Source organism: Papio anubis, chromosome 5, assembly GCF_008728515.1.
Source record: "Papio anubis isolate 15944 chromosome 5, Panubis1.0, whole genome shotgun sequence".
Taxonomy (NCBI): domain Eukaryota; kingdom Metazoa; phylum Chordata; class Mammalia; order Primates; family Cercopithecidae; genus Papio; species Papio anubis.
The window spans coordinates 39,994,096-40,019,159 of record NC_044980.1 but is presented as its reverse complement, the minus strand read 5'-3'; the positions used below and the strand labels follow the sequence as shown (position 1 = coordinate 40,019,159).

At 36.8% G+C, this 25,064-nt stretch overlaps 1 protein-coding gene across 1 annotated transcript in view; it reads left to right on the top strand.

The window, feature by feature from the left end:
• Window positions 1-811: 811 nt before the first annotated feature.
• The window catches only part of C6 (complement C6), a gene marked incomplete at its 5' end in the record, with an annotated part of 49,465 nt that continues 25,212 nt past the window's right edge, over window positions 812-25,064 (top strand). The window contains 4 exons of the mRNA XM_031666814.1: window positions 812-976; window positions 5,507-5,707; window positions 10,385-10,625; window positions 20,192-20,314. Coding sequence (XP_031522674.1) covers window positions 812-976; window positions 5,507-5,707; window positions 10,385-10,625; window positions 20,192-20,314 — 730 coding nt within the window. The remainder of the gene's footprint in view (window positions 977-5,506; window positions 5,708-10,384; window positions 10,626-20,191; window positions 20,315-25,064) is intronic.

Sequence of the window (25,064 nt, the reverse complement as noted above, 5' to 3'; positions counted from 1 at the left end):
CCCCCCCAGAACAATTTTTATAATCTATGTAATATAGCATTACCAAACTGACAAAAAAACTACTTTTTTCACAGAATACATATCCCTTAGAATTTGGAAAAGTATTAGCATCTTGGAGAAGTTTTTTTAATCTATAACAAAATAATCTCTTAAGTACTTGATTTATGCTAAGCTAATTAATCTCTATGCGCCTCAATGTCCTCATTTGTAAATCAGGTATAATAATTATATCTACATCACATGGTTATAGTAAATATAAGTTACTTAGTAAAGCACTTAACTAAGTTAATATTTTAAAGCACTTACTATTGCTTGGCTTATAGTAAATAGTATGTAAGCATTTGTTAAATAAAAAATATTTTAAATATTATAGTCAGTTTTTAGTAAAACTATAATATTAGTACAATTCCATTAAAATATTGCTGTTACTAGTTTATTATGAGCTCTCTATTAGAATTCCACTCAGAAAGAAGTGGACCCGGAATAGCATTTATTATATAATATCTTATTTCATAATCTGCTTCCAAACTTTGCGCTGGCATTGTAAGTCATAAAAAAGTATAAATCGAGATGTTATTGTATGTTGAAAGCCAAGAACAATTAAGTGAGTTGAATAGGAGGACCTAATAGAGCCAGAAAAGCTGAGCTTGGGCTTTCCAGCTTCCTTGCGTGCCTCACCACAGACTAGGGAAAAAAAAGCGGGGGTGTGTGGAGTTCCTGCAAATCATTTGTCTTCAGTCAAAAATGTTTAGAAGAGGAATTCCTTTCATGTAACTAAGATAAATTTTTAAGATTGCTCTACATCTATTGAATTCCTGAAAATTATTTTGTTTCTAGGTTTCATTTTCTGGCAGGAGAGCCGAGAGGAGAAGTCCTTGATAACTCTTTCACTGGAGGAATATGTAAAACTGTCAAAAGCAGTAGGACAAGTAATCCATACCGTGTTCCGGCCAATCTGGAAAATGTTGGCTTTGAGGTATGACAGTCTAGCATGGTGGCAACTTCAACACCGTCAGTAATTATAAGCTAAATTTCTCATGCAAAATTAGTGATGAATGAAGGGACAGAATGGAAAGGTAGTGAACAATTTTAATCACCTGTTATGTGTTTGTATTTTATCCCTGCACACCCAATGAGGCCAGTGTTATGAATTTACAGATGAAAAATCTAAGTTAACTAATTTTCCAGAAGTCAAACAGCTAGCAAGAAGTGAATTTGAGATTCAAGACCAGGTTTTCCCACTTCGAGTCCATGCTTTCTCCAGTAAATATTTAGCTCTAAAATAGCTCCACACAGATAAACAGTTTGATTTCTTCAGATTTTCTCCTAACCTAGTTAGTTCTCTTAGATAACTACAAAATATAGACTTCTTTTTTTAAAGTGCCAGGCTCATAAGAAAAATCATCATGAGTCAGTCTAAGGAGACAGTTCTGCTTACTTTTCTTCCTATTTTATTAGTTGCTTTGGTTTATTTGTTTCTTTTAGTAAATTATAATGAGCAGCATACTACTTACTCTCAGAATCTAACCCACGCTTTACGCATAAGTGCTCCATACTCGTTGCACTAAAGTGAGTAATCTGCTTCTTTTACATTGTGATAAGAACAGAAAATACACAGTTTTAATGGTGACATTCATGCATAGAAATTTGACAAGCTAGAGAGAATTTCAAAAGTTGTAATTATTTCTGAGAACCACTTTATGGGTAATATAAGTTCAGCAAAATGTCATTTAATCCTTCCTTTAAAAAGACCTTTATATACATATAAATACAGGCATTTTCCAATTCGATTCACTCAATTTAAAACCATCTAATATATACTAATAGGTGGGGAATGTCTTTGGGAACTAACTGTCAAATTTGAATACCTCTGGGAAGACTGATAATACTGCTCTTGAGATGTATTGTATTGAACAGGCTTTGTAGACAGAGCTAAAACCTAAACATTTATATGTAATATTGTTTTGATGGAAGTTGCTTTCTAGTTCCAAAACAACCAATCCATAAGTTTACTTTCAAAATACTATCATTTCACACAAGCATATTGCCTACATTTTCAGCAAGCATCTATTTCACGTAGTTTTACAAGTAACAAATTAAAGGAAGTATATGAGATTGGAGCAAATTGAGGCTTAGATAACACTTCATACTTATCATACTTATATGATACTTCAGAGTCTTCAAAGTACTTTTGTATATTGCTTTATTTGATTCCCATAACAACCTCCCCAGAAAGGTAGCAAATTGTTTACATCCACATTACTAACAGAAAATTTAGGCTCGGCCAGGTGTGGTGGCTCACACCTGTAATCCCAGCACTTTGGGAGGCCAAGGTGGGGCAGATCACTTGAAGTCAGGAGTTCAAGACCACTCTGGGCAACATGGTGAAACCCCATCTCTACTAAAAATACAAAATTTAGCCGGGAGTGGTGGTGCATACCTGTAGTCCCAGCTACTCAGGAGGCTGAGGCATGAGAATTGCTTGAACCTGGAAGGTGGAGGCTGCAGTGAGCCGAGATTGTGCCACTGCACTGCAGCCTGGGCGAAAGAATAAGACTCTGTCTCAAAAAAAAAAAAAAGAAAAAGAAAAAGAAAAAAAAAAAAGAAAATTTAGGCTTATTGAAGTTAAACAACTTTCTCAGAGTTATACAGCAAATAAATGGCACAGAAAAATAAGAACTCCTGGCTTCTGACTCTTATAGTCGAGGGTGGCCTATGTTAGATGAGACATTTATAGTATATCAAGAAAGACATTAAAACTCCTCGCAGTAGGTTAAAAGTCTGAGCACCTTCATAAACTATCAGTTAAAATGTACCCCCCATGAAGGTAGACAAGGATGTGCTGGAGTCAGCTCTTTGAGTTCACGAGTCAACTGTTAAATTTTCAGGAATTTTGGAATCCAATTGTGAAACATAGACTTTTTTTTTCTTTTTCAACTTTCATTTTAGATTCAGGGAATACATGTGCAAGTTTGTCACCTGGGTTTATTGTGTGATGCTGAGGTTGGGGGTACAAATGATACCTTTACCCAGGTACTGAGCAGAGGACCCAACAGGTTTTCAACTCTTGCCCCTCTCCCTCCCTTCCCCTTCTAGTAGACCCCAGTGTCTGTTGTTGCCATCTTTATGTCCATGAGTACCCGATGTTTAGCTCTCACTTATAAGTGAAAACCTGTAGTATTTGTTTTTCTGTTCCTGTGTTAATTTGCTTAGGATAATGGTCTCCAGCTGTATTCATGTTGCTGCAAAGGACATGATTTTGTTCTTTTTTATGGCTGCTAGTATTCCATGGCACATATGTGCCACATTATCTTTATCCAATCCACTGCTGATTGGCACCTAGGTTAATTCTATGTCTTTGCTATTGCGAATAGTACTGTAATAAACATGCAAGTGCATGTGACTTTTTGGTAGAACAATTTGTTTTCTTTTGGATATGTACCCAGGAGTGAGATTGCTGGGTCAAACGGTGGTTCTGTTTTAAGTTCTTTGAGAAATATCCAAACTGCTTTTCACAGTGGCTGAACTAATTTACATTCCCACCAACAGTGTATTAGCATTCCTTTTCTCCACAGCCTGGCCAACATCTGTTGTTTGTTTGACTTTTTAATACTAGTCATCCTGACTGGTGTGAGATGGTATCTCATTGTGGCTTTGATTTGCATTTCTCTGATGATTATTGATGATAAGCATTTTTTCGTATATTTGTTGGTCAAAACACAGTCATTATTAAGTATCAAATATATTATCTCACAGGTAAACGTATTAAAAACAAAGATTATAATTACTCAAAACTGATCACTTTTCAATTATTTTGCTACATTTTACCATTATCCATGCTCTAGAGGTTATTTACATCTATTGGATCTGTATTTTGAAAATACTTTGTAATTTGCTACTGTGCATCTCTTCCCAAGTATGAATTCAGGACATCACATAGGTAGCTTGAAATCAGCCGTGGTAGGAATATATACACAATGGAAAAAGCAAATGTTATAGTAAATCAGGGCTTTCTTCCCCTTCCCAGAGAGCTAGCTGTTAAACATTTACTAACAGATCAATGGGTTAACCCACAAAGTTTGATAACACAAGCCTGGATAACAAGTTACATGAGGAAATACAGCCTGAAAATTCTTTTACAGCAGATTAAACTCATTTCCTTATCAATGTAGCTCTAAGATTTGTCCAACCTTATGAAGCTACCTGAGCTAATATTTAACTCTATGCCATAGTGGTATGGCTGAAGTCATAGTGATATGGCTGAAGAAGGTCATAGTGGTATTTCTTCAAACAAAAATTTGGGAATGACTAGAATCAAGGTCACGAGCTATTGGTTTTCTTTTAACTGATCTTTGTATAACTTCATTCTTTAGGCATGCCTTAGCAGGCAGCTGTGCAAACCTAAGCTATACCTTATTGAAAACAATAGAGGAGGAGAAATAGCAGGCATCTCACTTCCCTTCTTTTGAAGTGTTGTAACTTATGAAGATAGATGAAATAATGGGCTCGCTGGTACACAAAGATTAAAGAGGTTCATGAAGGGAAGAGAAGGCAACTGGGCAGGGAGTTAGAAGACCTTAGAAAAACTACAGCATAGATGAGGGAATACAGACACCAGACCCAGCATTTTATCAATCAGGGTAAGTTAGGTTACACTGCAATATCAATACTAAGATGTCAGTGTCTTAAAACAGTTTCACTCATACCGTACTTTCTACTCATAATAGTCCTTTAGAAAGCAAGGGACTTAAGGGATTCTGCTTTGACACATCCTTCCATGATGAATTGCAAAAAAAAAAAAAAAAAAAAAGGGAACGTGACATATTGCCCATCAACTCTTAAAGTGACAGATATCATTTATGTTTACATTTCATTGGCCAAAGAGAGTAGGGAAATGCATGCTTTTTATGTGCCCGGAAAGAGACTAGAGTAGTTGTAAACAGCGTTATGACTAACACGAAGGTCAATCAAGAGTTGCGCATCACTGGGGACTTTGGTAGCAGACAATGGAAACCCAACCTCAGAAACTGTGATCCTAAAGTCAGACTCATCTCTTGAATAAGTATAAAACAAGGTGGGACTTGGTTATAAAGAACAAGCCCAGTTGTCAGGACTGAAAGGTATCTTAGTTAGATTGCACACTGCATCAAAATCACAGGCATAATAAAAATAACCCTCACTGCTTATCACCCTGTTAAGTCTCAGCTTAGGTGGCATTTCCTTGAGGGAGGGTTTCCTGATATTGCCTCTCAGGGTCTTATATTTCCTATGGGATTCCATTGGCCACACAATACTTACCATATTAAGTGTTTGTGATTATCCCTCTCTCTAACTAAACTATTAACTCCTCAGTGCAGGAACTAACACTATTCTTTGTTCTCTAGCAAAATGCGTCCTCAATAAATATTGGCTGAGTGCATAAATAAATAAATCATTTCATGAGATATCCACAAGTAGCTCCAGTATTTCCTAAATTACTTTTTATTTTACATGGATTTTTCTCCAGGTAGAAACTGCAGAAGATGATTTGAAAACAGATTTCTACAAGGATTTAACTTCTCTTGGACACAATGAAAATCAACAAGGCTCCTTTTCAAGTCAGGGGGGGAGCTCTTTCAGGGTACCAATTTTTTATTCCTCCAAGAGAAGTGAAAATATCAACCAGAATTCTGCCTTCAAACAAGCCATTCAAGCCTCTCACAAAAAGGTATCAAAAATGGTTTCTAACCTTTTATTCTTTCTTGAAATTTAACACCAATTCTAGCAATCATACAATAAGGAGAGGAGAGTTTACATATTGTACTAGTGTGACTTCTAATACAGATATAAGTAATTTTCCCATTTTTGGTTATATCTCACTTCAAAAGTTAAAGAAATACTATGTATATTAACGGTTCCGTTTTGCATGCATTTGACTGCTACTGTTGTGTTTTTTATCTTAACTTTTTTTTCATACTGTTGTAGGTGTGCTTCTTATAAACTCCAAATAACAGAACTTCGACCTTTCATGTAATATGACAATCTGTATTTTATATTTTTGTTATATTCTATATACATATTTGTATAGATGTATATATTTGTACACATATACAAATACATATATAAAATATAACAAAATGTATATTTTGTTACATTTATGTAAACACACACATTTACCCATCTCTGTTTTTTTCCTCTTATAATCCTTTTCTTGAAATCCCTATTCTCATTCAGTTGCCTTTTTTTCCTGTATTTTCCTCATATAGGACACATGCAAGGTATATTTTCTAAATCTTTGTGTATCTAACATTGCCTGCCTTTTCCCTGAGCAATAAATATAAAGAATATCCTGACTGTATCATAATCTTCTTCTCTTGATAGTAGATGTTTTTCAACTGTCTTCTAATTTCCATTGCTGTATAAGAAAAATCACATTCAGAGCAAATTTTTTCATTTTCTTTTCCTTGCTTAAAAAGTTACAATTATTTTTTTGCACTTGGAACTTAAGGTATGTCCAAGTATTGGCCTTTGCCTGTTAATCTTGCCAGGGACTCAAGGAACCCTTTTAATATACAAAGATACAACTCCCCTTGTTAATTTTCTCCTATTGCATTTTAAATCTCTTAGATATGTCTCACAGTGCTTAAATGATTTAGGAGACAGATTTCTATCGCAAACTTTTAAACATTTACAAAGGTCTTTTAAAATACTGTCTATTGCTTACTACAACCACCACTCTAAGTAGCATTTGCTCTTCCCCAAGAGAAGAATGAAGAGAATGAGCCCTGAATCATGGAACCATGGAATCATATTATGGTTGCTCCTATCTTTATCATATTGCTCTTCTACTTTTATTTAGTCAACCATTTATGCGCTTATATAAATATAAGACCTAACAGCACTGTATGGATAATTTTCCCAAGTATTTCATTTATCTTCAGAAAATTTAAGAGATTATCAGAGTTGATATTGAAACATCATTTTGCAGGTGAATAAATTGAAGTTCATATATGCATTTTTAATTCAATAAACATTTATCAAATACCTACCATGAGGCAGGCACTAACTGAAGTCTAAGAAACTGAGTGACTTCCAGTGATCTTACAGTAAATAAATGCCACAGTTGGGAGCTGAAATCAATTTGTCTTATTTTTGTTTACTTTTCTTATCCATTGCATTACACTTCAAGATATTCGACTCTTTATTCATTTATTTATTTATTCATAATTTTAGGAAATTACAGAAGGAACACAGTTCTGGTGATATGGACATGTAAAAATGACAATGAAATAGATTCATTTTATGTATAAATTATATATATAAAATTTAGTTTAGGATGGGCTATGGGTCCTATAGTGCCCTCCAAACTTAACAAATTATATTTGTAAGACAAGATATTACCAGAATTTCTTGTAAGTAAAAATACACATCTCTAGGCCTTTCCCTTAATCTACTGATTTCAGAATATCTGGAATTGGGCATGAGAATATGACCTTTTTTTAACTCTCTAGCTCAGCATAATATAGCATGCAGGATTAGAAATAACTGCTTATAAACATATGAAGGGAGATAGACATGTTTGAATGAGACATAGTTATAGTCCTATGTCTTTCTTCACGTATGTGATTTATATGTATTTCAAACATGCTAGAGAACATTTGTTTTTTTTTTTTTTTTTTTTTTTCTTTTATAGTGTATATTTAAGGCATACAACATGATACTTTGATGCATGTATATTACATATATATTTAGTGAAATATACTAAGGTCAAGCACATTAACATATCCATCATGTCACATAATTACCTTTTTAACTTTTCTATGAAACCCTTATATGTAGATAAACAACTATTGTTTGATCCTCTAATAGTCTGTCTCAAAGCAAAAAAAATTAGAGCTATTCACATTATCAGGTTGGAACATATTAAACTACTGTTATTCAACCATTTCTGATTTGCAGAATTGTTAGCCTCACCGGGTGTGGTGGCTCGCGCCTGTAATCCTAGTACTTTGGGAGGCCAAGGCGGGTGGATTGCCTGAGCTCAGGAGTTCAAGACCAGCCTGGGCAACACGGTGAAACCCCGTCTCTACTAAAATACAAAAAATTAGCTGGGTGAGGTAGTGTGCACCTGTAATCCCAGCTACTAAGGAGACTGAGACAGGAGAATCACTTGAACCTGGGAGGTGGAGGTTGCAGTGAGCCGAGATGGCGCCACTGCACTCCAGCCTGGGCGACAGCAAAATTGTTAGCCTCATACAGTTCAATCCAACATCATTACTGTCATCTTTGATTAGGTCTGAACAGAATTAAGGAATTTCAGTCTAAACAGGAAATGAGGCTGGGCATGATGACTCATGCCTGTAATCCCAGCACGTTGGGAAGCTGAGGTAGGCAGATCACCTGAGGTCAGGAGTTCAAGACCAACATGACCAACATGGTGAAATCCTGTATCTACTAAAAATACAAAAATTAGCCGGATGTGGTAGCAGGGGCCTGTAGTCCCAGTTACTCAGGAGGCTGAGGCAGGAGAATCACTTGAACCCGGGAGGTGGAGGTTGCAATGAGCCAAGATGGCACCACTGCACTCCAGCCTGGGTGACAGAGCTAGACTCCATCTCACAAAAAAAAAAAAAAAAAAAAGAAAGAAAGAAAGAAAAGAAAAAAGGAAGAAAAAAAAATGCTACTGCAGCCTCTCTTAGTCTTCAAGTAGAGAAAACAAGATACCACAAAATTGAAAATCAATCTAAGCCTTTCAGTAGAGTATGATGCTTTAGCTCTTTCGGCAATCACAGATCAAACTAGACATTTGTTGGGCAAACAGTCTGTTTCCAAGCAAAATACGAGTTAACTCAGTAAGATTCAGTACTTTCCTGATATACTTTACAAAACTGAAACCACAATAGTATTATTAAAATAAAGTAAGACCTCACACATTGTTGAAATAGATTATATATGGTTTAATAACCTATAGTAATGTATTTTTTTTTAATCTAAAATAGCCAGTTTCAGGTATCAGGGACCAGCAAGTAGAACACCATGGAATGATTATGCTAAGTTGAGTTACCAAAGTTTAACTTGTATTTTCCATGACTGAGACTTTAAGGCAACCTGGAAATGCTGAACCTTCCAGAACAGGCACTTCAGATACTCAGGGAGTGAGTGTGCTTCTTATTAAAAGCACAAGGGCTCTCCAACTTTTGAAACTATGGTTCTATGACAAAATTCAAGTATTAAACTTAAAAATAGAATTAATGAGCACTTACTAAAACATAAGTTCCATAAAGGCACGAACTTTGTCTGCCTTCTTTACTTCTGTATCTACAGCATCTCAGATAGCTAGGCAATAAATGTATAGAGGGCCAGAAGGTAGAATGAAGGAAGAGAGGGAGAGGGACAAGGAAAGAGAGAAGGGAGATTAATGCTGATTCTTTCTCCATCCTTGTGATTATTTTTTTTCTCTTGTGTCAGCAGTCATCTTGTGCCATACGTATAGCAAAGAGGAATATGGTTAATAATTAACAATTATAATACAGTTATTTTGCTAAAATATGGCCCTTACTCTGTTACTATTACTGCAATTTGTTAAAATTGAGAGATCAGATAAAGTATATAAAATTTTTTAAAACAATATACATAAATACACTTATAAACCTCAGTGGCTATGTGGAAAGATAATCTGAGGAAATGAGATTTTAAGCATAATATCCACCAGCTAATTCTAAATTAAACTGACACAAAAAGAAATTATAAATAAATAAGTTTGTAAACAAAAAAAAAATCTCATGTATTTCTGCATATGGGTGGAGGAGAGAGAATAGAAATAATTTTACTTGATTTCACCCCCTAAGTAATTTAGAATCAGCATTTTGGAGTTGAAAGGAGGTTTGAAATGTTACCAGGTGCAAGCCCTCATCTTATCATTTGACAACTGAAGTCTAGAGAATCGAAACATTTTTTCCAGAGTGACAAAGCTGTAATTTGAATCTCACTTGCATAACCTCCATCTCAGTTGCATAACTTCCAGTTCAAAATTCACACAATCCTTTTTCAATTATTCACATTAGCAAGCATTCTAAATAAAAACACAGTAGAAATGCAGCCACAATTGGCAATTAGGAGGGAAAGATGACTTTTTTGATCATTGAATTCTTCTTTCTTAGAGAACACGTGCCCCCATTACACAGTTTACTTTATTGAGATAATCTTATCTGTTTTGCCCATTGAACATTGGTATTGGAAAGTAAAATGAAATTTATAATCTTGTATGTGAGAACGTGCAATAGAGAGTGAGAATTGTAATACTATGGTGGGAATGAAACTAATGATAAATCAATGACATTTAAATGCTTGGTACTTCAAACTTTCATTACCTTTAATCATCTTTTTACTTCTTTCTTTCATTTAGGATTCTAGTTTTATTAGGATCCATAAAGTGATGAAAGTCTTAAACTTCACAATGAAAGCTAAAGATCTGTACCTTTCTGATGTCTTTTTGAAAGCACTTAACAATCTGCCTCTAGAATACAACTCTGCTTTGTACAGCCGAATATTCGATGACTTTGGGACTCATTACTTCACCTCTGGCTCCCTGGGGGGCGTGTATGACCTCCTCTATCAGTTTAGCAGTGAGGAACTAAAGAACTCAGGTAACTTTCTTCAATCCTTACTCTTTTTAACTGGTATGATAGCATGCAGTACATTTTTCTCTTACTCTGTCATTTTAATTATTCTGCTTTGACTTTATTTAGATCCTGCTTTATTTTCAAAATATGATGAATGATAAAAAACATACGCATTCAAATAAATAAAACAAAAATAGAAAGCTAAGACCAAAATATAAGAAAAATAAGTATGCTTAACCACTGTGATTTTAGGCATCATATTTGTCTCTAAATTTCCTAACATCTGGGAACATCATAAGCTGACGCAGTAGTGGTTACCCAAAGAGGAAGATGCATGCCAGTATCTCAAGGGAAACAAAGTTTGTACTGGCACTAAATTCTAAAAGATAATTTATGAATAACATTTTATAGGATATAATTTCACAGAGCAATACCTTATAACAAATTAAATAGCATTTTTTTCTTATAATAGTTTTAACTAAAAGCCAAGATGAAACCTATGATGAAAGTAAAGTTAGAAACTTGACAAACAACTAAGCTGGAGTGGGCCAGATGAGCACCTACGGACAATGAAACTTGAAACTAAATGCAAAAGATCTGTGTTATTGTAGGCTTTCCATACTGCCTGCATGCTTTATGTTTCCTCTCAGTTATCCTTTCCACTGGAGCAACTCTGGCATGATGAATTTGATGTCTTCTGCTACTGCAAATAGTATCAACTCCAGTGCTGAGCAAGAGTAGTTAGGGGAAATCTCTGGTCTTTGACTTGGTTTTGTCTCACCCTCAGATGAAATTATTCCGGTCACTTCTGCTATAGCCCAGACAATAATTTCCCACTTGATGAGTATAATCCTCATGCATTCAGAGCAGAGCCCCTAAATGCTTAGAGTTCAGGTCAGTTAAGAACTGGGTGAATCTTTAATCAACTATTCATCCTTTAAAGAGTTAAAGCCCCATAACCAAAATGAAGAGTGATGAGTTATACTTTCCTACAGAAACCTTCTCACATTCCATCTCTTTCTCTGTAGAGGTAGAGATTGACAGTTACATATAATGAAGGAAAGAAAAAGAGTTTGGGATGTGATAAGAAATTCAAAATAAATAAATACCCATGCATATCCATATATACATGTAAGCACACAATACATACATACACACACATACACTGTGTATATGTATTGAATATATGTCGATATATGCGCATATATACACATATATGTGTATATATATTCAGTAAGATGTATTCTGGATGTGAGGACGATCTGGCTGTGACATCTGTCACTTCATTGATCTCCAGGGTTGATTTGGCTGATCTGGCTGGCTAGGTGGGTGTCCCTTTCCTCCCTCACCACTTCATGTGTGTCCCTCCAAAGCTGCATGCTCAGTCAAAGAGGATGACCATCCCCAATAGAGGAGGACTGGTCTTAGGTCAAGGGTATATTAGTAGCTGCATTCCCCTGCTAGAACCTCCAAACAAGCTCTCAATAAGATGTATTTGATATTCTCATGTTCAATAAGTTTATATGTAATAACTTATCAGTAAAATTTTAATTGTGGTTAAAATGAAGCACACCCAGACAGAAACGACTTCTCCAGAAAATGAAATTCTCCAGTTCACGTGCTTGTCTGGCTTTCCCAACTCTCTAGATCAATGTATATTCTGGCCTCTTCTCTTTTCTCTCCTCCTATTCTCTCTCCTTTTACCTCATCATAACATGAAACTAAAGTATAGATTTAATTTTTTCTATGCTTTATTCAATAAGAATTATATCCCCTGTTGTTAATTTTTGAAAAATGACTTGAATATTTCATAGTACTTTCTTTCCCTCAAGAAAAGAAAACAAAATTAAATTGCCTTTTATGAGGGACGGAGCAAGATGGCCGAATAGGAACAGCTCCAGTCTCCAACTCCCAGCGCGAGCGACACAGAAGACCGGTGATTTCTGCATTTTCAACTGAGCCTCTGCTGCTGATACCCAGGCAAACAGGGTCTGGAGTGGACCTCAAGCAATCTCCAACAGACTCATACAGCTGAGGGTCCTGACTGTTAGGAAGGAAAACTATCAAACAGGAAGGACACCTTACAATTCAAAACCCTCCCCATCAGTACATCACCATCAATAAAGACCAGGAGGCAGATAAAACCACAAAGATGGGGAAACAGCAGGGCAGAAAAGCTGGAAATTCAAAAATAATAAAATGATCTCCCCCGGCAAAGGAGCACAGCTCATCACCAGCAACGGATCAAAGCTGGACGGAGAATGACTTTTGACGAAGATGAGAGAAGAAGGCTTCAGTCCATCACCCCTTGTGAGCTAAAGGAGGAATTACGTACCCAGCGCAAAGAAACTAAGAATCTTGAAAAAAGTGGAAGAATTGATGGCTAGAGTAATTAATGCAGAGAAGGTCCTAACGAAATGAAAGAGATGAAACCATGACACGAGAAATAATGCGACAAATACACAAGCTTCAGTAACCTACCTTCATCAACTGAAGAAAGAGTATCAGCCGCATTGAGGATCAAATGAATGAAATGAAGCAGAAGAGAAACCAAAAAAAAGAAGAAAAAGAAATGAAAAAAGCCTGCAAGTAGAAGTGGCGCGGGATTACGTAAAAAGACCAAATCTACAGTCTGATTTCAGTGCCTGAAAGTGAGGGGGAAAATGGAAGCAAGTTGGAAAACACTCTTCAGGAGGTCATCCAGGAGAACTTCCCCAACCTAGTAGGGCAGGCCAACATTCAAATTCAGGAATACAGAGAACGCCACAAAGATACCTCCCTCGAGAAGAGCAACCTAAGACACATAATTGCCAGATTCACCAAAGTTGAAAATGAAGGAAAATCTTAAGGCAGCCAGAGAGAAGCGTCGGTTACCTACAAAGGGAAGCTTCCATTAGACTAATAACAGCAGATCTCTTTGGCAGAACCTAAGCCAGAAGAGAGTAATAATATTCAACATTCTTAAAGAAAAGAATTTTAAACTAGAATTTACATCCAGCCAAACTGGTTTCCATAAGTGAAGGAGAATAAAATCCTTTATAGATAAGCAAACGTTGAGATCTGTCGTTCTCGTTCAGGCCTGGCAAGAGAACTCGAAGCTTAAAGCACCAAACAATGGAAGAAACAACTAAATGGCCACAAAAAATGCCAAACGTAAAAGGACCACTGAGGCTAGGGAAGAAAAACCTGCACCAACTGAATGAGCAACTGGTTGAAGGTCAGCAAGGACGAGTCTGCCACAATGTAATCTTGAATCTTGGTTCGTAAATTTGACCGGTAAATGGGTCCGAATTGAAGACAACAGATGACTGAAGAACAGATGAAAAGAGTCAAGGATCCTCAGCTGGGTCCTGCTGTAACAGGAGAACCATCCCTGCCAAATATGAGACACACAGGCCCAAAACAGTATGGGACGGAGAAAGCATCTTACCAGCTGACAGTTCAAAAAGTTAGATTGCAATGCACTGGCCCCCTGATGGTAAAACAGACACCTTAAACTACCAAAGATCTGCGGATGGAAGGAAGGCCGCTGGCTGGCATGGAATGGTAAAGGGACTGGAATAATGACGAAGAGCTGACCATCCTAAATATAGAGTGCAATCTGAAACATGGTAGGAGCAACTAGATTCATAAAGTAAAGTCCTTTAGAGACTTACAATTTGACTTCATGGCAATAATGAATGGAGATCAACAATCACTGTCGTAACATTTTCAGACACCAAAGAGACAGAAAGTGAACAAGGATATCCAGGAATTGAACTGACCCCCTGCAGCAAGAGACCTATTAGTTATCCCAGAACTTCCTCCAACCCTGAATTAACAGAATATACATTCTTTTCGAAAGAAATCACATCGTACTCCTTTACCCAAATGACCACGAATGGGAAGCAAAGCAATTCTCAGCAAATGTACAAGAAATTGTGAAATTATGAATAAACCTGTCTCAGACTGTAAACTCAAACGAACTCAGGACCAGAACCAACTAAACCAAACTACGTGAAAACTGAATAACCGTTCTGAATTACCACTAAGGCCATGAAACTAAATGAAGGGGCAGAAATAAAGTTATTTGCCTGAAACCAATGAGAACAAAGATACAAACATAACAGAATCTCTTGGGACGTTAATTTTAAAGGTGGAGGAAATTATATAAATTGGTACCACAGAAAAAGCAGGAAGATTCAAATCGACACCTAACATCGAATTGAAAACCTATAAAGCAAGCGCACATCTCGTGCTGCAGAAGGCAAGGAAATGAATGGGATCTGGACAGAACCTGAAGAGATGGAGAGATTACTAAAACCCTCCCAAACTACAATGAACTAGAGTTAGTTTTGAAAGACTGAATTAAAATGACACCACTGAAGCATTTCATGAAGAAGGAAAAGGAATCAAATCGACACAATTGCAAACGATGAAGTGGGGATATCACCACTGACCCCAACAGAAACAGAACCAACAATTTGAGAAATGCACAAACACCCCTACGCAACAACTGAAAAATCTTAGAAGAAATGGATAATTTCCTTGACACTTACACTCTTCCAAGATCTGGAAACCAGGAAGAAGCTGAATCCCTGAACAGACCACACAGGCTCTGAAATTGGAGGCAATAATTCACAGGGCTACCAACCAAAAAAAAGTCCAGGACCAGATGGATTCACAGCTGAATCTCTACCAGAGGTGGGCCACAAGGAGGAGTTGGCATTCATTCCTTCTGAAACTATTCCAATCAATAGAAAAGAGGGAACTTCCTAACTCATTTTATGAGGCCAACATCATCCTGATACCAAAGCCTGGCAGAGACACAATAAAAGAGAATTTTAGGACCAATATCCCTGATGAACATTGCAAAATCCTCAATAAAATACTGGCAAACCCGATTCAGCAACACATCAAAAAGCTTATCCCACCATGACTGGGCTCTATCCCTGGGATGCGTAAGACTGGTTCAACATTCGCAAATCAATAAACATAATCCAGCATATAAACAGAACCAAAGACAAGAACCACATGATTATCTCAATAGATGCAGAGAAGCTTTGACAAAATTCAACAGCCCTTCATGCTAAAACGCCAATAAATTCGGCATTGATGGAACGCACTTCAAAAATAATAAGAGCTATTTATGACAAAACCCACAGCCAATATCATACTGAATGGGCAAAAACTGGAAAATTCCCTTGAAAACTGGCATACATTGTGGGATGCCCTCCTCTCACCCACTCCTATTCAACATATGTTGGAAGTTCTACTAGTAACAGGCAAGAGAAAGAAATAAAGGGTATTCAGTTAGAAAAGAAGAAATCAAATTGTCCCTGTTTGCAGATGCATTATGATTGTATATTTAGAAAACCCCATTGTCTCAGCCCAAAATCCTTAAGCTGATAAGCAATCCCAGCAAAGTCTCAGGATAAAAATTAATGTGCAAAATCACAAGCATTCTTATACACCAGTAATGACAAACAGAGAGCCAAATCAGGAATGAACTTCCATTCACAATTAAGTTTCAAAGAGAATGAAATACCTAGGAATCCAATCCCATAAGGGATGTAAAGGACCTCTTCATGAGAACTACAACCACTGCTCAGTGAAATAAAAGAGGACAATAAACAAATGGAAGAACATACTCACTACGGATAGGAAGAATCAATATCGTGAAAATGGCCATACTGCCCAAGGTGATTTATAGATTCAATGCCATCCCCATCAAGTTACCAATGAGTTTCTTCACAGAATTGGAAAAACTGCTTTAAAGTTCATATGGAACCAAAAAAGAGCCCGCATCTCCAAGACAATCCTTCTAAGTCAAAAGAACAAAGCTGGTGCATCACTCTACTCGGACTTCAAACTATACTACAAGGCTACAGTAACTAAAACAGCATGGTAATTGGTACCAAACAGAGATATAGACCTGGAACAGAACAGAGTCCTCAGAAATAATACCACACATCTACAGCCATCTGATCTCTTTGACAAACCTTGAGAGAAACAAGAAATGTGGTGGATTCCCATTTAATAAATGGTGCTGGGAAAATTGGCTAGCCATAAGTAGAGTTGAAACTGGATCCTCCTTTACTCCTTATACGAAAATTAATTCAAGATGGATTAGAGACTTAAATGCCAGGACTACTACCATAAAAATCTTAGAGGAAAACCTAGGTAGTACCATTCAGGACATAGGCATGGGCAAAGACTTCATGTCTAAAACACCAAAAGCAACGGCAGCAAAAAGCCAACATTGACAAATGGATCTAATTCAAAGAGCTTCTGCACAGCAAAAGAAACTACCACTGGAGCGAAACAGCAACCTACAGAATGGGAGAACATTTTTGCAATCTACCCATCTGACAAAGGGCTAATATCCAGAACCTACAAAGAACTCCAAACAAATTTACAAGAAAACAAACAACCCCATCAAAAGTGGGCAAAGGATATGAACAGACATTTCTCAAAAGAAGACATCTATTGCTTCGATACCAGACACATGAAAAATGCTCATCATCACTGGCCATCAGAGAAATGCAAATCAAAACCATAACGAGATACCATCTCACCAGTTAGAATGGCGACCAATCCAAAAGCCGGAAACAACACAGGTGCTGGAGAGGATGTGGGAGAAATAGGAACACTTTCTACACTGTTGGTGTGGATTGTAAACCAGTTCAACCATTGTGGAAAACAGTATGGCGATTCCCTCAAGGATCTAGAACTAGAAGTACCCATATGACCCAGCCATCCCATTACTGGGTATATACCCAAAGGATTATAAATTATGCCCTATAAAGACACATGCACACATATGTTTATTGCGGCACTATTCAATAGCAAAGACTTGAATCAACCCAAATGTCCATCAGTGACAGACGGGATTAAGAAAAATGTGGCACATATACACCCCATGAATACTATGCAGCCATAAAAAAAGGATGAGTTTCTGTGGGTCCTTTGTAGGGACATGGATGCAGCTGGAAAACCATCATTCTTAGCAAACTATCACAAGAACAGAAAACCAAACACCGCATGTTCTCACTCATAGGTGGAACTGGAACAAATGGACCACTTGGACTGCGGAAGGGGAAGGGAACATCACACACCGGGGCCTATCATGGGGAGGGGGGAGAGGGGAGGGATTGCACTGGGAGTTATATCTGATGTAAATGACGAGTTGATGGGTGCAGCACACCAACATGGCACAAGTATACATATGTAACAAACCTGCACGTTATGCACATGTACCCTACAACTTAAAGTATAATAATAATAAATAAATTTTAAAAAAATAAATTGCCTTTTATTTGCATGCATTGATTTATTTCTCTATTGTTCAATGTCCCATAGTCAAGCTAAAACCTTGAATAAAAGTTGACATTGCTTCAGTATGCAAGGTGAAAAGAGTTTCATAAACACAGTGAAAACATCAAACAATAAAAATATCATAATATGCAAGAGGATAATTTTAAACTCCTTCTGTTGGGAAGTCATCTTCTACACTGAATTGGAGGTTAAAAATTATTCACCACACTAATTATTAATATGAAATGTTCAACTAACAATCTTGTCTTTGGGCATCAGAGTAGCTAAAGATATTACTGAAATACTCATTCCTGCACCCCTCAGCAGAGGAACACTCAGGTTTAAGATACGAGGTACTGCAGTATCAAATAGCTTGTTAGTTCATATAGATAGAGGTCCGGCAGCAAAAAAGTGGACATACTGCAGGGAAGAAAAGAGTTGCACAGAAATTCACTGATACTTTAATCACGGCATGATCAATGTCATAAAAAATATTCATCATTCAAATCTTCAATTTTTCATCTATAGCCCTCAAAAATGAAATTAAGTTTATAGTTAATTCATTATGTTATAGTTAATTCATTATGTTATAGTCAATTAACTGGACACATACAATTTAATTATTACTTATAAATAATAGGAACCTAATGAATGATTAAGGAGTCATGCACTGTAAATGCATTACATTCCAAGTATGGCCTAAATATTTGACAACCCACTTATAAAAACAATCCTACCAGAAGAAAAATGAACTATATTTATTCAACTAGACTGAAACAATTATCTTTTTGTTAGAGTTGAATATGCAAACTAAATATGAGGGCTTCAAACCAAGAATTTTTTACTCCCAACTAACAATGCATATCTTCAAACTGTCACCAAAAAAATGAGGTAGACAGACCCAGTTCACATCTACCCAGCCTCATTTCTCAGCAATCTATGCCTTCAGATTTCCATTTCAGTATCACACGTAATCAGAACCTCAAGCTCTAAAAACACACATCCCTGCCTATTATGACCTGTAACCCCAAATACTAGTATTTGCTTTTAGGCGCTTAAGAGCTTATATTAACAGCTCTACCTCTCATGTGCTTGTATTTTGCAAGGCAAATTTTAACTAAACATCAAAAGACCTGGATTTTAGTTTTGATGTTTCCAGCAGTGAGTCAGGTGCCTTGGGAAGCTATTAAGAAAAAGAAAATGATTTCCCTCAATTACCCGAGACAGTATAACTCAGCCTACAAAAATACTAGATCTGTTTCCCTGCACTCTTCCACTAACACACAGATTCTGAGGCCATTGAGAATGATCACAGGACTGTGGCGGCGGGAGTGTTTCAGATGCCCAAATCTTCAACAAGTGATGCTAGAGAGTTTGGTAAAGGAGAATGATGAGGACTAAAGGTGTTAAAACCAGATGGCCTGAGCCTCAGGGCATCAAGGTTTTTGCAGGTTGTAAGACCATGGGGAGTCATCCAATGAAAGCAGCAGTGGGAAACTAGGAAGATATCATTCCCAACTCCCAGACATGAATGGGGTGAGAATATGGCCTTCTGAACTTCTGCTGGAGATGACAGTGGAAACAGTATCAAATACAGGCTTGAATTAACATGGGGAGATAGAATAGCCAAGGAGGAGTTTGAAAATAATTCATAGGTCAGGAAGTCAGAATTTCTGAGATTATAATAAAAAGGATTTTAAGGTAGGGGTTGAGTGAGCAGCTTAATTAAGCAGAAAAAGCCCAGAGAGGTATGAGAATGAGTGTTCAGGGAAGAAGCATGGTCCAGAAGATTTGCATTTTAGGTGACAAACAGGGAAGCAATTGAAGCGGACTCAGGTATCACAAAATTAGCAGTCGCCCAGAAAGTAGGTCTTAGAGAACAGATCAGAGCATGTCATAATCTTTTGATTTGCAGGGCTACACAGTGCAGTGGCCAATAGAAAGGGAAAGCTTAGAGCTCCATGAGTGGCAACAAGGGGCAGGCAACAGGGACAGGACATCACTGTCCCCATGGGAAGGGCCGCAACGGCTCGTATGTGCTTCTGAGGGTCAGTGTTGAAGGAGGAGATGATGGGCACTCACAGGATTCTTCAGTTCAGGACCATCTCTCTGCCCATGCAGGATTGAATCTGTAGGTAAAACTAATTTGAGCTGCCACTTAAGTTTATGGGAATTGGGGAAGAAAGGGGTTAATATAAAGTATCTGTAACTCCGAAGTGACCAGAGCATCATGTTCCTCTTTGAATTGTCAATGGTGCACTCTCAGTGGTTTTTGTTTGTACTTCATCTCCTAGGTTTAACCGAGGAAGAAACCAAACACTGTGTCCGGATTGAAACAAAGAAACGTGTTTTATTTGTTAAGAAAACAAAAGTGGAGCATAGGTGCACCACCAACAAGCTATCAGAGAAACATGAAGGTAACAGTACTCTCTTAGCAGCTTATCCAGTGTGCCCTGAGCCTAGCTGTCATTTACAGACCATATTGGATGTCACTGTGCTATTTTTAGCTTTTCACTTATTTAATTTCTCTGCCTCAGAACCCTGTGTGTTGGGACAGGGGATACAAATAAAATACCATTAGCATTACCTTAAAAAAGGAAATTGTTAAGGTTTTCTTTATCTCATACTTAGGTTGTTTAATGAATAATTTATTGATTTTGCTCATGGGAAGAACTCAATATTAGGCATTGTGAAGTGCATATGGCTGTGAACCAGGAACTTACAAAGTAAAGAAACATATAAACATCCATTAAAAATACAGATTGACAAGGGTTTAAGAGAGGTATAGTTTCTAAAAGGCTATAAAGGACTATGAGCAGAAGAAAATCCTGGAATTGAAATACATCAGATTTTGTAAAGAGAATTATTCTGGGGCCATGCATTAAAAATGGCTGAAGACTTTGGCAAATGGAAAGAGTGAGAAAGAAAATCCAGGCAAAAAATACTGGAAAAAGAAGATACAAGTTATGTTTCGCAGAATGATCTTACTCTTTCCCAATTTTAGCCACTGCTTTCACTCCCTATCCCAATCCCCAATCGGCTTTCATTCTTCTATCCCAATTCCCAACCCAGACATCCCTTCTGAACTCCAGACACCTACTGTCCACTAAACATCTCTACCGGAAAGTCTCTAGGCAACAATGCTTTATGTATTCTCTCCCTGCTGCTGTTGGTTCTCACTCACATCTAATAGCATAGCCTTTACTTTACAGCCTAATAGGACTGTTGTGACATGATGTTTATAAGGAGCCTTGCAGGGTGACCAGCAGTGGTTGGCTCCTTTCACCTTTCCTCTTCTTCAGCAGTCCCAGGCTTGATGATGGTATCACCATCAACTAAGTCAGTTGAACCAGAAACCTGGCTATTGTCTTTGATTCTACCCTCTTTCTATATCTAATAAGTAACCATGCATAATTCATTCTACCTTCTGAATGTCTCTGCAAGTTGTCTTCATATTTTTATTTCTATGGATATAAAACCTTCCATGGAAGGCACACCATGAATTCATTATTTCCAACTTGGATTATCTCAGAAGCACCCTAAGTGGTCTCCCTGCTTGTAGTCTGCTTTATTCCAGTCTATTCTACACATTTTTATGAGAGGAATCTTCTCTATGGAAAATCTTATTCATGAAATCTTCATACTTGGAACATGTCAGGTTCCACATGGCCTTAAGCATAAGTTCCTGTCCTTCTCTGCATAGCTAATCTTTCTGCAGTCTCCTAAACAGGTCATGCTCTCTCCTAGGCCTTGCCATTATAAATAACTCCTTCCTCTCTGTAAAATTCTATTTCCTTAGTTTGCTTGATTACTTAGAATAAAGGGAAGCAGAATCACAGAAATTCCCAAATTTGAAGTTTACCTTCTCATGGCGAAGATAGACAAGAAACAAATAAAATATAAGATTTACGGTAATAATAAATAGATAATTTTAAATACAGTATCAGAACAGATAGTCTACATATACATGACTGTGTTATGCATAAGCAAAATGAAAAGAACTGGCTTGACAACTGCACATTCCTATTATAGCAAAGAAGAAAAAGAGGGCACAAAGGTATATAGAATGCAAAACAAATAATCTGGTAATATTAACCAAAATATAGATATAGATTCTGTATAAGTTTATCATGCAGTAGAATAATTTAATAAGAATATGAGTTCAATAAATCAAGAACTCAGAGATAGATTAAATACAAGAATTAATTAAAACAGATTTCAAAACTGAGGTACAAAAACAAACATTGAGAAATATAATCATTATAATTATAAATAAATTATCACAATGCAAGGACAAAATATAATTCTTTAAAAATAAAATTAATCAAATGAATCACATACAAGAAAGATATCAAGCAATCTCAACACAGAAAAACATTTAGATATTATTAAAGAAAATTTAATGGAAATGGAATGACAAATGTAATTTAATATGTGAAAATCAGTATCCATGAAAAAGAGATCCCAATAAATGAAATAGAAAAACTGTATTTTTAAAAAATGCTATATAAGAACATGTCTCTGAAATAAAGGAAGAAATTTTTCTTGATTATATATATTGGAACTATTGTTCAAATATGCAACTTCAAGACAAATTCTAGAAATACATTATTAAGCACTACTGGAAAAAACTATTTAACTATAAAATCCATGCAACAAAGAGGTGAATAAAAAAGCAATTTGAATAATTCAGATGTTCAAAGTTAGGATATTTTAATGGAACTTAACATAGCTTTCTGATATGGTTTGGATTTGTATCCCCTCCCATATCTCATTTTGAATTGTAATCCCCAATGTTGGAGCAGGTCTCTGGTGGGAGGTGACTGGATCATTGGGGCAGACTTCCTCCCTGCTGTTCTCATGACAGTGAGTTCTTATGAGATCCGGTTGTTTAAAAGTATGTAGCCCTTTCCCCTTCACCCTCCTCCTACTACTCCAGTCATGCAGGACGTGACTCCTTCCTCTTCACCTTCTGCCATGATTGCCAGTTTCCTGAGGCCTCCCCTGCCAGTCTTCCTGTACAACCTGTGAAACGGTGACCCAATTAAACTTCTTTTCTTTATAAATTACCCAGACTCAGGTAGTTCTTTATTGCAATGCAATAATGAACTAATATACTCTCAAATTCCTATTTCTTTTAAGTGATAAAAAGTGTAAAATTGCCAGTGTAATGTAACCCAGTCATTCTGGGTTTCAGTTTTCAATTTTTAGTCAAACTCAGGATTCCCTCACTCTTCTCCTTTGCTGCTTGTCAGGGATAATTTAAGAGCACGCATGTGTGTGTGTGTGTGCATGTGTGTGTGTATGCATGCACATGCATGTGCATATGCATATGTGTTGGGGAAGGGTGGTCAGATAGTATCCTAGAGTCACAGGAAGAATGAGACCTTTGTTAGCATGTTTCTGTTTGCCTTGGCTAGCCTCATCTGATAGGTCATTTGCCTCCTCTGGTTCTCACAATCACGCACTGGCACCTATTGCCAATGTTGATGGTCCTGCCTTAGCTTTCGGTTACTACATTCATATCCTTAAATCTTCCTCACCAAAAGGCCAGACCCTGTTTTGTCTACCACTCTTTCTCGAGACTTCCTCACCTTCTTCAGGCTTTAGGGAACCCCTGCCTGTTTTCTGCACATCACAGTGAAATGTGAGGGCCTTGAGACTACCAAGGAACTACTTGCTTGCATGCCATGTTGGATACAAAAGATTCTCTACAAAACTTGCCATTCCCATCCTACTACTTGAGAAGATTAAATGTACATGAGAGGACTTTGAAAAGTTTGAGAGTTCACGGGGAACTGGAAGTAAAAGATAAAAATAGAAAATATGAACTTTATTTATCAACATAAGTTTCATCAAATTCAAGACACATTTGTTAGTGATGATGCCAGCCATCTAGTCCATCTGTAAAGAACTGAGAGTCCTAGGAATTTAACTTCTGGAGATTGCAAAAATGCAATCTTCTTCACATTAATAACTGAAAAAAAATGGGTGCCCTTTAATGATATTTTAAAGATATTTTAAGATTAGAAAACAAAAAGAAGTCAGAAGGAGTCAAAGAAAGACTGTAAGGTGACTATCTAATAATTTTTCATCTAAACTCATACAAAGTTGCCCTTGTTTGATTAGAGGAATGAGTAGGAGCATCATCACAGTAGAGAAGGAGTCTCTGGTAAAGCTTTCCTGGGCACTTTTCTGCTAAAAGTTTTTCTGTCTCAAAGCACTCTCATAAGAAGATGATATTATTCTTTGACTCTCCAGAAATCAACAAGCAAATGCCTCGAGCATCCCACAAAACCATTTCCATGACCTTTGCTCTTGACTAGGTCATTTTTGCTTTGGCTGGCCCACTTCCACCTCTTGGTAGCCATTTCTTTGATTGTGCTTTGTCTTCAGGACCATACTAGTAAATCCATTTTTCATCTCCTGTGTACATTTCTTTTTAAAAAGTGCTTCAGGATCTGATCCTACATGTTTAAAATTTTTATTGAAAGCTCTGTTTTTGTCTGCAGCTGATCTGCACACAATCGTTTTGGCAGCTATTGGGTGGAAAGTTTACTCATCTTTGATTTTTCAGTTATGATTGTGTAAACTGAACTAATTGAGGTATCTACAGTGTTGGCTCTTGTTCCCACTGTTAATCATCAGTCCTCTTCAATTAGGGCAGGAATAAGTAAATTTTTTCTTCACAAATTCATGTAGATGATCTACTGCTAGGAGTTTTCAACATTATTTCTTCCCTTCCTACAATGAGTTATGAATCTGTTAACTGCTGATTGCCTTGAAGTATTGTCCACATAAACTTTTCCTAAGACATCAGTGATTTCACCATTCTTCCACCCAAGTTTTACCATAAATTTGATGTTTGATCTTACTTCTATTTTAGCAGATTTCAAGTTGCTCTGATAGGGACTCTTTTCAAACTGATGTCTTATCCCTCTTTGTGCCTCAAACTTGATCCTATTTAGCTATGTTATAATAAGCTAGTATGAGTTTATTTTTGTGCAAAAAATTTGAAAGCCATGCATTTTCTTTTCATAATACACATTTTCCATTAACTTATTGAAGAGCCTCTGATGAGCTTCTATCAAACTTCTGCTTGTCAAACTATTCTTTCCAAGATTTTCTCCAAAGTGGTAGAATCTTAGGCCTGCACAAAGGAATCCA